The sequence below is a fragment of the Oryzias melastigma genome, linkage group LG7 (genome assembly GCF_002922805.2).
Source record: "Oryzias melastigma strain HK-1 linkage group LG7, ASM292280v2, whole genome shotgun sequence".
Lineage (NCBI taxonomy): Eukaryota > Metazoa > Chordata > Actinopteri > Beloniformes > Adrianichthyidae > Oryzias > Oryzias melastigma.
In genome coordinates, this window is record NC_050518.1 from 17,475,220 (window position 1) to 17,489,418 (window position 14,199).

General features: G+C 36.9%; 2 protein-coding genes across 3 annotated transcripts in view; both read left to right on the plus strand.

Annotated features, from left to right (window-relative positions):
- The window catches only part of zgc:100920 (uncharacterized protein LOC445241 homolog), a 5,407-nt gene extending 1,807 nt beyond the window's left edge, over positions 1–3,600 (plus strand). The window contains exons 3-6 of one of the 2 annotated variants that reach the window (XM_024292209.2): positions 957–1,037; positions 2,389–2,586; positions 2,921–2,981; positions 3,248–3,600. In XM_024292209.2, the coding sequence (XP_024147977.1) occupies positions 957–1,037; positions 2,389–2,586; positions 2,921–2,981; positions 3,248–3,258 (351 nt within the window). In that variant the 3' untranslated portion in view covers positions 3,259–3,600. Of the gene's footprint in view, positions 1–956; positions 1,038–2,388; positions 2,587–2,920; positions 3,205–3,247 lie in introns of those variants that run through there. The other variant, XM_036212831.1, reaches the window with a different exon arrangement.
- A 288-nt stretch (positions 3,601–3,888) lies between these two features.
- On the plus strand, positions 3,889–13,923 carry ythdf1 (YTH N(6)-methyladenosine RNA binding protein 1). The gene is made up of 6 exons (XM_024293672.2): positions 3,889–4,318; positions 4,600–4,627; positions 5,802–5,896; positions 6,799–8,406; positions 12,202–12,246; positions 12,498–13,923. Exons 1-6 carry the CDS (start codon positions 4,289–4,291, stop codon positions 12,510–12,512), a joined length of 1,821 nt encoding a protein of 606 aa, XP_024149440.1. The 5' UTR covers positions 3,889–4,288; the 3' UTR covers positions 12,513–13,923.
- Positions 13,924–14,199: the final 276 nt, after the last annotated feature.

The window sequence follows — 14,199 nt, forward strand, 5'->3', positions numbered from 1 at the left end:
CAAATCCAAATTTCTAAAATAAGAATTTGGGTCTCCTTCTGTGGTTTGCTCATTAGAAAACGAGCCCAAGGTTCGTTAAAGGTTGCAGACCCCATCCTAGACAGAGTCTTTCTATACTGACAGATTACAGTTTAGCACATACAGACTGGGATTCTATCAAAGTAAAACTCATATTTCATATGGCAACATGTACAAGCTCAGCTGAAATGAAACCCAACGTGTAAAGTGAATGAGTGATGAACAACGCACTAGACTGCAGAAAGTTCTATAAATACTCATTTTCTATCGAGAAAAAGTTCTAATGCGATAAATATCGTTATCGTTTTATCGCCCAGGCCTATTTTAACATATATATTTAACAAGATTACATAACACTTTATTTCAGAAACTATTCACTTTTTTCACAAGTTATAACATTAAGGACAAACATGTAGAAGGGGACAGACAACCGTAGGAAATGACAAGCAAAACAGAGAATAAACACACATCAGTTTTCCTTGACTCGACAGGTTTTTATGTCCATAAATGTTCTTGTCTTTGTATAAATAGTCAGTTTCTCTGATCTTTTTATGAAAAGTTAATTTTCCGTTTTTATGGTACGATTTAGCATTTCAATCTTATATATTTCCTTTACCATTTCCTCTCATTCCTGTTGTCTTGGTGAGTCTGTCTTTTACCATTTTTTAGAAATTATTTTTTTACAGGAAGATTTTCTGATTCACAACAATTTGACAACAAAATTATTTAAAAAAAAAACATTTTTAAGATTAATTTTCTTTTTATATGTCCTCCATCGTCTGAAAAAATAGCAAAAGAACATGATAAAAACACAAAAATACAACTATCATCAGAGGGAGCTTTTAATTGAACTTTCCTCTCCAAAAACCAAACAAATGTATTTTACATTCCCATCACGAACACATTCTCACAGAAAGAATTGTCTTGTGTTTTCTCAGTACCTGCTGTGGTCTTTGTTGTGGATTGGCTGGAATGTCTTTGTGAGCTGCCTCTACCTGGATTTGGGGGGTCTCTCAAAGGTAACGTGATCTCATGAGCATCAGATAATTAGAGGGTGCTGCTGCCACACACCTCTAAATATAGTGCTCAGCTCTGTAAGTGAGACAATTACAAACACTATAGGAAACCTTTAAAGCTGGTCTGTCTGCAGGATGTCGAGGACGCTTTTATTTCCTGTTTGTTCCTGGAAAACATTCCAGTAATGATGAAATGTATATATTTTTTTTATTTTGGAGCAGCTTCTCAATGTAAAATACAAATAATTTTCAAATGTATGTCCATTATAGTAACAGTTTGTAAAACATATTTAGAGTTTTGCTTTAAAAAAGATTGTAGAATCTAAAAAACACAGTCAAACACTTTATAGTAGACATTTTTAAGTATTTTCACTCTTTAAAAACTTTTTTGCAGACTTTATTCTGGAAGATGTTTTTTAATCTGCATGTGGTTGAACTTTTAAAATTCAGCAACAGGTGAAAGTTGGTGGATCTAATGTGATCTAACTCTTTGATGTTGTATTTCCTTTAATCCTCACTTTGACTTTGAAAATTTCAGTTGAACTTCCTGCTTGCTTCTCTATATTTTATGGTCAAATTATAAAGAAACGTGTTTACATCGTGCACATTTAATGCCCAATTTAAAACAAAACATTAAGTTTTTAACTCAGTTTTCTTCATTGGAATCGTTTCTTGTTTTTATATGTATTTTGTCATTTTTACCACTTTATTGTGCTTTTGCTAATACAAATTTTATTATAGTTTTAGGTTGATCTTTTGTATTTCACTATGACAACATGTGGGTCAATTCAGTTCACTTAATAACATAGCACTATTAAAAAAGGAGGAAGTGGAGCACAGACTGAGATGATAATCCTAACTGTATATTTTAAATTAATTTACCAAATCCAAACAAGACATTAAAAGCCACAATGCTAAAAAAATTGAAAGAAATAAAAACAAATTGATAAAATACAATTAAAAGATAAAAGATAGACTTGGAACTGGTACTGTCTACATTCAGGCGTGTTCATTTGATTTAAGAGCTTTATGATCTTCTGAGGCGGATAGAAGTCTTAATTTATTGTAAACGTTAACCTGAATTTATTTCTAGTCATTAAAAAAATAGAAAAAAAAACTTAACATATCAAAGTAGATGCTACAGTAATTTCTGAGCTAAAGTGGTTTGATGGATATTAAAATCAAAAGCAATTAAGGGGTTAAAAGCTAACATTTTTCTTTCTTTTTATTTTAACACATTTCACAATTTTTTTTCCACAAAGTCTTTATTATTATTATTATTTATTTATTTATTTCAAAAAGCAAGATTTTCCCTGAAAAGTTTCCTGTGAACGTTCCCTTCTTTGACGTGTAGGACAGCGACGTTCTCTCCCTGGGCCTGTCGTCACATCACTCCTGGTGGAAAGAGAATGGGCCCGGGTGTCGGAGCGAGAACCTTCCTTCTCCCGCCTGGCAGAACCAGCAGAACCCAGAGCTGACCACCGTGCAGAGCTGCTGGCTGGAGTATCAGTACATAGAAATACTGCACTGTGCTTTGCAGCTCCTCATATCAGTGAGTCCTCTATGCTAATTTCCTCCTAAAGAACGTGTAAATATTATTCTATTGTCAAAACTTGTTTGTATTTTACATTTAATTTAGATTTAGTCATCTAGCTACAAATATAAACAATAAGTGATTTATTTTTTCATAATTTACATGTAATTATCATAATTCTAATATAAGACAAATTGCATAAACTTTTCTAATACATTTTTTGCATCACACATATTTTGCTTAATTTTGTCTTTTATTTGTCAATGTTATAATAGTAATCTTATCTTTAAATAAAGGGTCATTAAACAAAATGTGTTACTAAATTAATGTTTCTTTTCTTTTTACTTTTTAGCTCCTGGGAGTAATTTATGCCTTTTTTGTTGTCAGCTCATTTGCCAGTGAGGAGGAGAGTTGTAAGTTTAAACTCAATCATTGAAATTCTAAAGTCAATTGGATTAAAATCAATTTACTTTCAATATGAAACTTTTAATACGATAGTTTTTTCTTTGTTTCATTGGGTAACTTGATCGTTATTCCAAATATGTTTTAGTTGCTACTCTTAAGTAAACACTAGAGCATCGTGGTATCAAAACTTCTCTTTTTTTTCCTTCTAAATCAATGGCTGTATTATAATTTACTGATGTATTCTTTGTTTCTTGTTATTTTTTTTGGTTCTCAGATTATAAATAGTCACAAGACGAATATCTTCAAGAGAAGCTGAGACGGATTTGACTGGAAAAGGATATTTGTTGATTTGAAACAAGATATTACCTTTGAGTCATCATCTCTAAATGTAAAAAAGATATATGAAATCACCTATTTTATGGCTTTATTTAAACCTGATGGATCTATATTAGCATGACTGACTGTTTATGAAGCATTGTTATGTTTATGTATTTGTTTATCAGCGGCAGCTTATTTGTTTTGTTTTGCAAAGTGTACTTACAATAGACATGCCTCTTCTCAGAAAAAAAGTGCCATGCCGACCGCGATGGAGTGACATTATTTTGTGGAATAAACAATTTCTCCTCATTGTTGGTCACAGAAACTGCTGGTCCAAATTAGTACAGTCCATTTGAGCATTGGTGTGTATATTATTCTTGTTGGTTATTTGCTAGATGTTTCAGATTATTATTATTATATACATTTTTTATTATTTTACTACTAATTTTGCTTTTGTATTTATGTTTATGTATGATTATTTCCTATTTGTTTTGATTTTGTCATCTTGCATGTCTTAAAATCTTATTTTATCTTATTAATAAAATCTTAAAACTAACGTTCTTGTCTTTTTTTATTGCTTTCTTTATCTAAATAATGTTTTAAAAATAAAAAATAAAAAAGGAAGAAAATAGCTATCTGCTGCTTCTGGGTAGCCATGGAAACGCGGAATACGTCACCAACGTCAGTTCCGCTCTGCAGGACCCGGATGAATCTGCCTTTGGGGGCAAGGAAGCAGCGGGGCGACTGAAGCTGTTTGGGTTTTAATTCGGCGTTGAGGGGGTCGGAGTGGATTGAAGCCCTGCTGGATTAATGTGGACAGGACTCCGAGCAGTGCCAGCGGGGCCGCGCCGAACACGCCGAACAGAGGCAGCTGCTGCGAACTGTGGGTAATTTGTAGCAGAGCAGAGCCTGCTAGCCTCTCCACACATAGCGGAGTTTGTAGCTCGCTCGTTGCACGTCTTGTCCGGTCCTGTCCGATACAACACCCGGTGGATGAATGATGTCTGCCGCCAGCATTGACCCTCAGGTAAGCAGCGACGGGGCTTCTCTGCGGGCGGAGTTTGACGTGCAGGTGCGATAGCAAACTGTGACAGCGATGCCAGCTAGTTAGCCAAAAGGGAAAAGAGGTTAGCTAGAGTTAGAACCTGCCGAGGCCTGAACCACTGCTTTCATGGCAATCAGATGTGGGGTTTGTCTATCAAACAGTTGTGTTTATCCCAGATTTGAGCACATATTTTGTGTGATGTTGTGATCACCCACGACCCAAACAAGCTGTCTTTGTTTTCTGTTTTTATTGGGACTGTGAAGACCTCGAAGGGACAAGATGCAAGCAAAGGTAAGACATTCCTGCCACACACAAACCTGCTTAGCATCCTTAGAAAATGAAGTTATCTGACGTGCACACCTGACACTTGGATAATAATCTATTTTTTTAAACCCTCTGACCTTTTTGTTTCTTCTTTTATTTGTGTGTGTGAAACTTTCATCGGCACTTTTTGTGTACTTTTGAAGCCAGTTGAATATCTAAAACACAAACCTCACATAGTTCTTCATTCATAGCTAGATTAGGATTTTACAGAGAAATTTAAGACTCCCTCCAATTGTTGCATATTTACCTTACTGACCTCTTTTTATCCCTTAAGGGTGCTAGAACCAGTTTGGAGCCATATCAAATGTACGACTTCCTCACACTAAAGATCCACCCAAGAGTCATTTTGGCATCGATATGATATTGTTTACCACTTCATAAAACCATGCAACTAAAAAAATCCTATTTCAAATTCCCTAAATGCTACTTTGATTTAGACGTTTTATTGGATTAACATATTTGAAGTATATTTTTGCTGCATTTTATTCTTATATGACGCTTTTTCATATGTATATTTTAATTATTTTTACATAAATTAGGTCGTTTCTGTGAGCTTTCAAGATTTATGGTGTTTGTAACATCAGCACTGATTTAGTAACTCTTATTTTTTGCTTGAAAATGGAGTAAGGAGCTTCCAAAAAAAGGGTAAAACACATGGAAAGGGTCCCGCTCTGATCATCTATTGCGTTCCCAATGGGCTTTTAATTATGATTATATCATTTTCATTCTAAAAAAAAAAATTTAGAACATATTGATCCAGTTGCCCACAAGTGGACGCATCAGAATGGGGCAGAGCAGGGGGCTTGTTGCCCACCCAACATATTTCACAAATAAACTCTTTTTCAAGCAACATTTTTTTCAGCTACTCCTGATTTACAATGATTGATTACAGAAATACTCAAAACACAATTTTAATCCTATTTTTTAAATATGTCCTCCATCCTGAGAAAAATACCACAAGAAAATGCTAAAAAAAACATAAAAAACAAATTTTTCATTGAAGTGGGTCCTTTTTAAAAAAAAGAAAAGATCTGAAACACATGATAACAGGCTACTTTATTTTAAAAATAATTGTTGCTTTAGTGTTCAAAAGAAGAAATTCCAGAAAACATGTTAAAATGGAGCTTTAATTTTTCTCCAGCTTTTCCGGTGTCGGTGCAGAACGGCTCGCTCCACCAGAAGGACGCAGTGCATGACAATGACTTTGAACCGTATCTGACCAGCCCGTCTAATCAGGTAAGAACATGCAAAATGTTGTTGTGTTTCTTCTAAATAATCACTTAGAACAGGGGTCTGCAACCTTTGTCAAGAAAAGAGCCATTTGGGCCTGTTTGGTACTGATCAAAACTTAAACCCAAGTTTTTTTTTTTTTATCCTTTTAAAAAAATGTAAAACTACTTTGCATCATTACATTGCCGTTTTTTTAATTTTGGGTGCAAATAAATGCATAAATATTAAGATAAACTGGAACTGTCTCAAAGTGTAAAGTAGTTTTTTACTTTTGACAGACTTTCTTTCAAAATAAAAGACTTTCTGTCTAAAAACAGGAACATTAGAGTGAAGCAAATGTATTTGTAAACAACACGAGACAAAAATGACATTTTTTTCTTTTTATACTTCAGGTTTACTTTGGTGAGCTGCCATCTTTTTTCCTACTTACTACAGCTGTTAACTGGAGCCTCAACACGAAACCTGATTGGTTAATGATCCAGTAGAAAAAGTATTTGAAGAAAACACAAATGTGTTTTAGCCACTCCCCTCTCAAAAGCAACATAAGATAAAATGTACTTTAAAGTCATAAATACTCAGCAATCAAAAAAGACTATTTACCAAAATTTTGCTGAGTATTTGTGATCTGTGTATTCTGCAAACGAGGCCTAATGATGTCATCAGGGATGTAAAAATCATTACAGTTTGTTCACCTCATTCATAAACTTATAAACTTAACTATAACCAATTAAATCAGTACTAAGTTAGCAACCCTTACCTAAAAAAAATACTATGACTTTATTTTTCTTTAGCCAGAGAGCCACTGTGGAGGGGTAAAAGAGCCGCATCTGGCTCCGGTCAGGTTGCAGACCCCAGACTGAGACTTTCTGGCTCTTTAACTGACTTAAATTATGTTTGTTTGTTTGCAGAACAACAGCTATCAGTCCATGACAGACCCTTACCTGTCCAGCTACTATGCACCCTCTATCGGATTTCCTTATCCCCTCAATGATGCTCCCTGGTCTACGGGAGGCGACCCACCCATACCATACCTGACACCCTACGCCCCGCTCAGTAATGGCGACCATCACTTCATGCCGGACACAGTGTTCGGGCAGCCGGGCGGACTCAGCAGCAGCATCTACCCCCACAGGTTTAACTTTTTCCCCGAGAATCCGGCCTTCTCGGCTTGGGGCACGAGTGGCTCGCAGGGCCAGCAGACTCAGAGTTCAGCCTACGGGAGCAGCTACAGCTACCCGCCCAGCTCTTTAGGGGGCACGCTGGTCCCCGACGGACAGACGGGTTTCCATAGTGACACCCTAAGTAAAGCTCCGGGCATGAACAGCCTGGAGCAGGGCATGCTGGGTTTAAAAATAGGCGGGGATGTGACAGGAAGTGGCTCAGGTGTGAAGAGTGCCGGCTCGGTGATCGGCGGTGGTGTGGCGGCAGCAGTTGCCACGGGCAACGGTGGCACACCGGTCGGAATGCCCCCTCAGAAACCTACATCGTGGGCTGCTATCGCCAGCAAACCTGCCAAGATGCAGCAGCAGAAGACCAAGAACAAGCCCGGGACTCAGATAGTGGGAGGGGCCCTGCCCCCTCCCCCCATTAAACACAGCATAGACATCGATACGTGGGAGAATAAGGGGACGATCACCAAGATAGGGCCCCCTTTGCCCCACCATCAGCAGCACCCGCCGCAGCTTCACTCCCACGCTCCCAGTCTCATACCCCCCCTCCAGCAGTCCCTGCAGTCCGCTCAGTCCCTCGTGCAGCAGATGACCATGCAGGCTCCTCCCCCTCCTCCGCAGTCCTACCAGAACTCTGTCCCCACCATTCAGACCCGCTGGGTAGCACCACGCAATCGCAATATGTGCTACGGGGGGGGCAGCTTGGACAGCAGCGGCTCCTCCAACTGTGGCGGCTTGGGGAACGGGGGTGCAGGGGCCGGGCCCTCAGAGGTGGGACTGGAATCCCACCCAGTGCTGGAGAAGCTGCGAGCGGCCCACAGCTACAACCCCAAGGACTTCGACTGGAACCTGAAAAACGGTCGCGTGTTCATCATCAAGAGCTACTCCGAGGACGACATCCACCGCTCCATCAAGTACTCCATCTGGTGCAGCACGGAGCACGGCAATAAGCGTTTGGACACCGCCTTCCGAGCCATGAACTCCAAAGGTCCCGTCTACTTGTTGTTCAGCGTCAACGGCAGCGGGCACTTCTGCGGCGTGGCGGAGATGCGCTCGCCCGTGGACTACAGCACCAGCGCGGGGGTGTGGGCGCAGGACAAGTGGAAGGGCAAGTTTGATGTGAACTGGTTATTTGTTAAGGATGTTCCCAACAGCCAGCTGCGCCACATCCGCCTGGAGAACAACGACAACAAGCCTGTCACCAACTCACGCGACACTCAAGAGGTTCCCCTGGAAAAGGCCAAGCAGGTGCTGAAGATCATCGCCCAGTACAAACACACCACCTCCATCTTTGACGACTTCTCCCACTATGAGAAGAAGCAGGAGGAGGAGGAGGTGGTGAAAAAAGTATGTATTTCTTAAAATCTTGACATGAAAATAAGTTTTATTTTTAGCCATTCTGGAGCAGGTTCATCTGAAGATCACATTCATCTTTTTTTTATTTTTTGGACTGTAATTTGATTCAGAGTGTAGGTCGCAGCACCCAAAAATAAATCCATGATAAAGAAGAGTCAAATCTAAGTCATACTGGAGTTGAAGTCGCACTTTAGATAAAAATGGATTCAACAAAATAGGGGAACAAGAACAGACATAAGAAAAAAAACAATCATAATAATGGAATAATAGATAACCATAATGGACTGAATATGTACAAGCTTCACTACTGTAACACACTGATGCTTATTTAGGGATCTAGTGTATTAGCATAATATACATTTATTCTGATAACCGTAGCATAAAAAACATGGTAACAAGGAGGGGTGTGTATTGGTAAGAGTCTGGCAATACGATACATATCATATGTGTCCCACGATGCAATACGTATCACGATATGGTACATGTCATAAAATGTGTCCCTTAATACAATACATATCACGATATGGTACATGTCATAATATGTGTCCCTTAATACAATACGTATCACGATATGTGTCCCACGATACAATACGTATCACAATATGTGTCCCACGATACAATACGTATAAAGATATGTGTCCCACGATGCAATACGTATCACGATATGTGTCCCACGATACAATAGGTATCACAATATGTGTCACACGATATAAAACGTATCAATATATGTGTCCCACGATACAATACGTATCACGATATGTGTCCCACGATACAATACGTATCACGATATGTGTCCCACGATACAATACGTATAAAGATATGTGTCCCACGATGCAATACGTATCACGATATGTGTCCCACGATGCAATACGTATCACGATATGTGTCACACGATATAATACGTATCACAATATGTGTTCCTCGATACAATACGTATCACGATATGTGTCCCACGATACAATACGTATCACGATATGTGTCCCACGATACAATACGTATAAAGATATGTGTCCCACGATACAATACGTATAAAGATATGTGTCCCACGATGCAATATGTATCACGATATGTGTCCCACGATACAATACGTATCAAGAAATGTGTCCCACGATACAATACGTATCACGATATGTGTCCCACGATACAATACGTATAAAGATATGTGTCCCACGATACAATTCGTATAAAGATATGTGTCCCACGATACAATATGTATCACGATATGTGTCCCACGATGCAATACGTATCACGATATGTGTCCCACGATGCAATACGTATCACGATATGTGTCCCACGATGCAATACGTATCACGATATGTGTCCCATGATGCAATACGTATCACGATATGTGTCCCACGATACAATATGTATCGCGATATATGTCAAGACTGTATCAGAACCATCTTCCACTTTTTTTTTTTTTTTGAGAGTATAACTCTGGAAAAAAAACTCTACCTGAATATTAATAATCAATTCTTACAATAATAATGTATATATTTTTTAATTCAATGACTTAAAATGTACCACTTGCCGGTTCAGCGAGATCTGGTTGTTGTTTCGGTTGTGGTGTAGAGATGCTCATAAAGTCTCAATGTGCTGTGCTGCCAACTAGCAGCCGAGGGTTTACGTAGAAAACAAAAATGAAAGACACCCATAAATTATTAATCAAACATTGTCTTGTCAGCATTTTAAATCGATATAAGTATCACCAAAAAAAAAAACATGTCGTTATATATTGCCAAATTGATTTTTCCCCTTCTAACAAGTCAACTGAACTTTTTATTAGGGGTGTCAAATGATCACATTAACCATGATTAGTTAACTACAAATAAATTAGCCCGTTTTTTTTTTTTTTGCATTAATCTTATTTATAATCTGTAACTATTGTCCTCTTCTCAAATATAAAAAGCAGCTGTTTACTTACTTGACTGTTCTATTTAAACTCAGCTGAAAGCTCGTTTTACTTTACTCTCGGTGCACGTCTCCGTGTACGCTGTCACATCATCAATGTGAGACTTTGTTGTTCTGAACAGAACTAACCCTAACAAGTCATATCTATTATATAAGTGATAAATCCCGACGAGGTTTCTGTTGTCATAAATTACTTGGGTACATGCTGATCATGTCAGGTAGTAAACTGTGGAACAAGGCATGTTAATATATGTAACATAGTATTAATTAGAAGTTTCTGCTAAATACTTTTTTGATTGCTCATAGGAGTGCTCCTACTTTATATTAATGTGATTACTTAAAGCACTCTGGAACTGTTTTTTTTTTTTTTTTTTTTTGTTTTTTTTTTCAAGATTCAACAAAAGTCCCCTCTGGTGGTGTAAAAGTAAAGGCTAGAAGTCTGTTATGATGAACTTTTTAGCTGTATTTTGATCTTTTAAGACGTCACAATGTCATTGATTTAAATGAAAATATTTCAAAATGAGGCTTTTCACAGCAATTATGAGGTTAGATAAAAAATAGATTCATTACATTAATAGTTACAGGACATGATAAATAAATAAATAAAAAGCAAGGCAACACTATTTATTTTTTGGTTTTAAAGTTTAAAAGGAAAGTTTTAATCCATACGTGTCCAAACTATCTAGAAATATGAGTAGGTTTTACAGAATTCACATGAAAAACGGATGTTTGGTAGGAGTTGCAGAATAAAAGTTTGGATAACATTTCAGGATTTGTGTTGGGCTTTGAAAAAAAAACAGCAGGTGGAACAAAGTATTGGATCTTAAATCTTCATTATAGGTAAAACAGCTTTGTTCAGCTGGATTTTATTTGACCTGCTGATGTTTGAGAATCCTTCCAAAATATAACAAAATGAGATATTTTTAGATGGAGAAAACTTGTTTTTTTGTCCTACTTCATAAATAGAAATAGTGCCAGAATGCAAGTTATTTTTTATATTCAACGTTTTAAACATAATAACATCATAGACCAACACAAAGCCACTTTATTTTCCCTATTACATCATTTTAGAATCTGTTTCCGATTTAATTGACTTTTTTTTCCTCTCAAACTTTCTTCATGTTTGTTTTAAAGTGTGTACATGTGTCCATGACTTTATTTTCTATTTAATTTTTGTTCTAAAATGTTTTCTTTGGTCACATCCAAAGCATGTAGTCTAGTTTCTTCTCTAATTAATCCTCCACACAGGAGTTTCAAAATACTATACACCTAAATATAAAAAACACGCCGAATTTTAGAATTACAGCTTAAGACAGTTCCTTCTTATTTCTTTTTACAAAGAAAGGAAATATTCCTCAGTATTGTGCAGATTTCTTCATGAATATATTAGTTTGCTTTGTTTTCACTCTGATGTCCAGTTTCTCCCAAACGTCTTTATTAACAAGTCTTCTTGTGTTCTCATGTAGTTCTAGTCGAGCTTCGGTTTATGTTTAGGCTCATTATCTAGTTGTAAGATGAGTCCATAAAGTGGATACTAGGAGGGATTGTGTTGGGTCATGTTTGTATTTGTTCAGGGTTCCTCCTGAACAAGTCACAGACCCCTGGTTGCAGCAAAGCATACCATCATACTTCCTCCTCTGTGTTTGACAGTTGAGCCATCCTCGTTATCTTTACATGTCATAGTTACACTGAAATCGTATGAGAACAGCTCTGATCATAAACATCAGGGTTTCTCCAATGCATTTTCAAAAAATAAAAATGAAAAGTTTGTATTTAGTAGTACTTAATCAGAATGTTAGTAATATTTTCTGTAAATATCTGACTTTTTGATATGTTTCTCCCACATTTCCTGAAATATTTGTGTTTTTCCATCAGAGCTATGAGCCCGCTCCAGTACAGAGTCGACCCAGAATTGATCAGGTAAAACATTTATTCTTTCAGCATGTCTGTGGGCAGAACCATTAGAAGTATAATTTAAAAGAAAAACATGAAATTTGGTCAAAAGGATGATCAGAATGATAGATTTTTATTTCTGCTCCTTTATATTCTTGTTTTAATTTTTATATTTTGTTGTTATTTTAATAATTTATGAAATTGACAATATTTGCTTAACAGTTTTATGTTTTTTGAAGTATTGTTTTTTGCTGAATCTACTTTTTTTTCTTTTTCAGGATCGTCAGAAGTAAACTGTTGCAGAGGAACCCTGAACGATCTGTTATAGTCTTTGGATGGACATACCAATATTTAGATAAAAACTGAAAACACACAGACATTTAAAAAAATAATAAATAAATAACTGATATTATTTTCTATTTAAGTTGAATTACTTTTTTTTCCCATGTGAAACTGTCGAGTCACATCCGGGTGTCCCAGACTTTAACGTACGTGCAGGGATGGAGCTAGTTCTGTCTGTTGAATAGCTTCAGTGACATCATTTTCTTTTCTTTTTTTCCCCTTTTCGGTTTTGAAGCCTTGTGTTACCCCGCTGCCCCAAATCTTCAGTTCAGTATAAATATCTGCACGCTCATGCTCATGCTGCTGATATTAAGTGACTGATCACTCTGTGGTTCGTGTGTTGAAAGAATGTCAAGTGCTTGTAATGGTTCATTGTAATGAGTGAACAACACTGTACTGAGAAATGTCTGCTACATGTGCGTTGGCAAGTGTTTTCCTATCATTTTCGTAAGAAAAAAGAAACTTTTTTTCTTGTTTAGGGGAGTTTTATTTTGAAGGGCTCAACGTTTCTGTGTGCACAGACGTTTCTGTGCAGGTTGTGGCATTAGGGTCTTTAAATGTTAAAAAGTATTTAGAAAACTTGGCTAATCAGTTTAACAACGACAAGAAACATGAATATTTTTCTGGGGGATAAAATTTGCAGCATTGGTGTAAAAGAAATTTCATTTTTTTGGCAGTACTGTACCTCACAAGTTTCTGTAAGAGATTCAGGGAATCGTCTCCATAAATCAAAACGCTCTTTAAAGTGGTTCCTTTCTTATTTATAGGAGAAAAGATTCAAATCTGCTGTATGATTTAAGGTTTTATTTTGAAATTTGCTGTTTCCTGCAAAGTCTAAAGACTATGTAGCATGTGCTGCTTAAAAAAATGAAGCCAGGCTTGCCACATGTTTTCTTTTCTTGCCTTTTTTTGCTTTTATTCTATCATTATAATCTTGGTGAATTCATAGTTTTCATTGCTATAACAAGTCCACTTCATCGTAAAATTGTAAGCTTTAATGTAACCACATTTCTAACTGAGATCGCCTCAAAATGTTAAACTGTAGCATAATACTAAACTGATTGTCAAGCATATGAAAACCCAGAGAATAGACTATATGGTAAACTGTATGTTTGTGACTTTTTTTTTAACTGCTTGCTGTATTGTGTGTGTATACAGGAGTGACAGAAGAGGGAGTGCGACTGTGGCGCAATCAGAGTTGTACTACGGTTATTGGAGTTTATAAAATTTATGCAAAAAAAAAAGAAAAAGATGAAAAAAAAAGTTTTAAGTCACCCTTGAATTAAATATCTATTGTATCAGAGGTCACTATCACATTCTTAGATTTGATCATGTCCATTATTAAAGATATACTCATCTGTTTCCCGTCTCTCTTTTATTTTGAAAAGATCTTCTGGGTTTAGTTTGTACAACCAAGTTCTTGGAATTAGAGCATCGTGTTAGTGTGTGTGAATAAAGTCTGATAGAATATGCTCAAACCTCTGTTATGTTTCAGAATCACGACGAAAAGGAAGATTTGACTGTATATGTGCGACTTCCTGTGTGTATGGGATAATGCGAACGAGATGTGCATTGTCAGAAATTAACGAACAGCGTGGAAGCCTGAACCGTACAATGGAAAGTTCACTAATTTCTTAT

What these genes read in the sequence shown, in the direction of transcription:
- ythdf1 (XM_024293672.2), top strand. Translation starts at nt 4,289, where the DNA reads ATGATGTCTGCCGCCAGCATTGACCCTCAG. An exon ending in TGACCAGCCCGTCTAATCAG is followed by an intron (nt 5,897 to 6,798) that starts GTAAGAACATGC and finishes GTTTGTTTGCAG; the next exon opens with AACAACAGCTATCAGTCCAT. An exon ending in AGGAGGAGGTGGTGAAAAAA is followed by an intron (nt 8,407 to 12,201) that starts GTATGTATTTCT and finishes TTTTTCCATCAG; the next exon opens with AGCTATGAGCCCGCTCCAGT.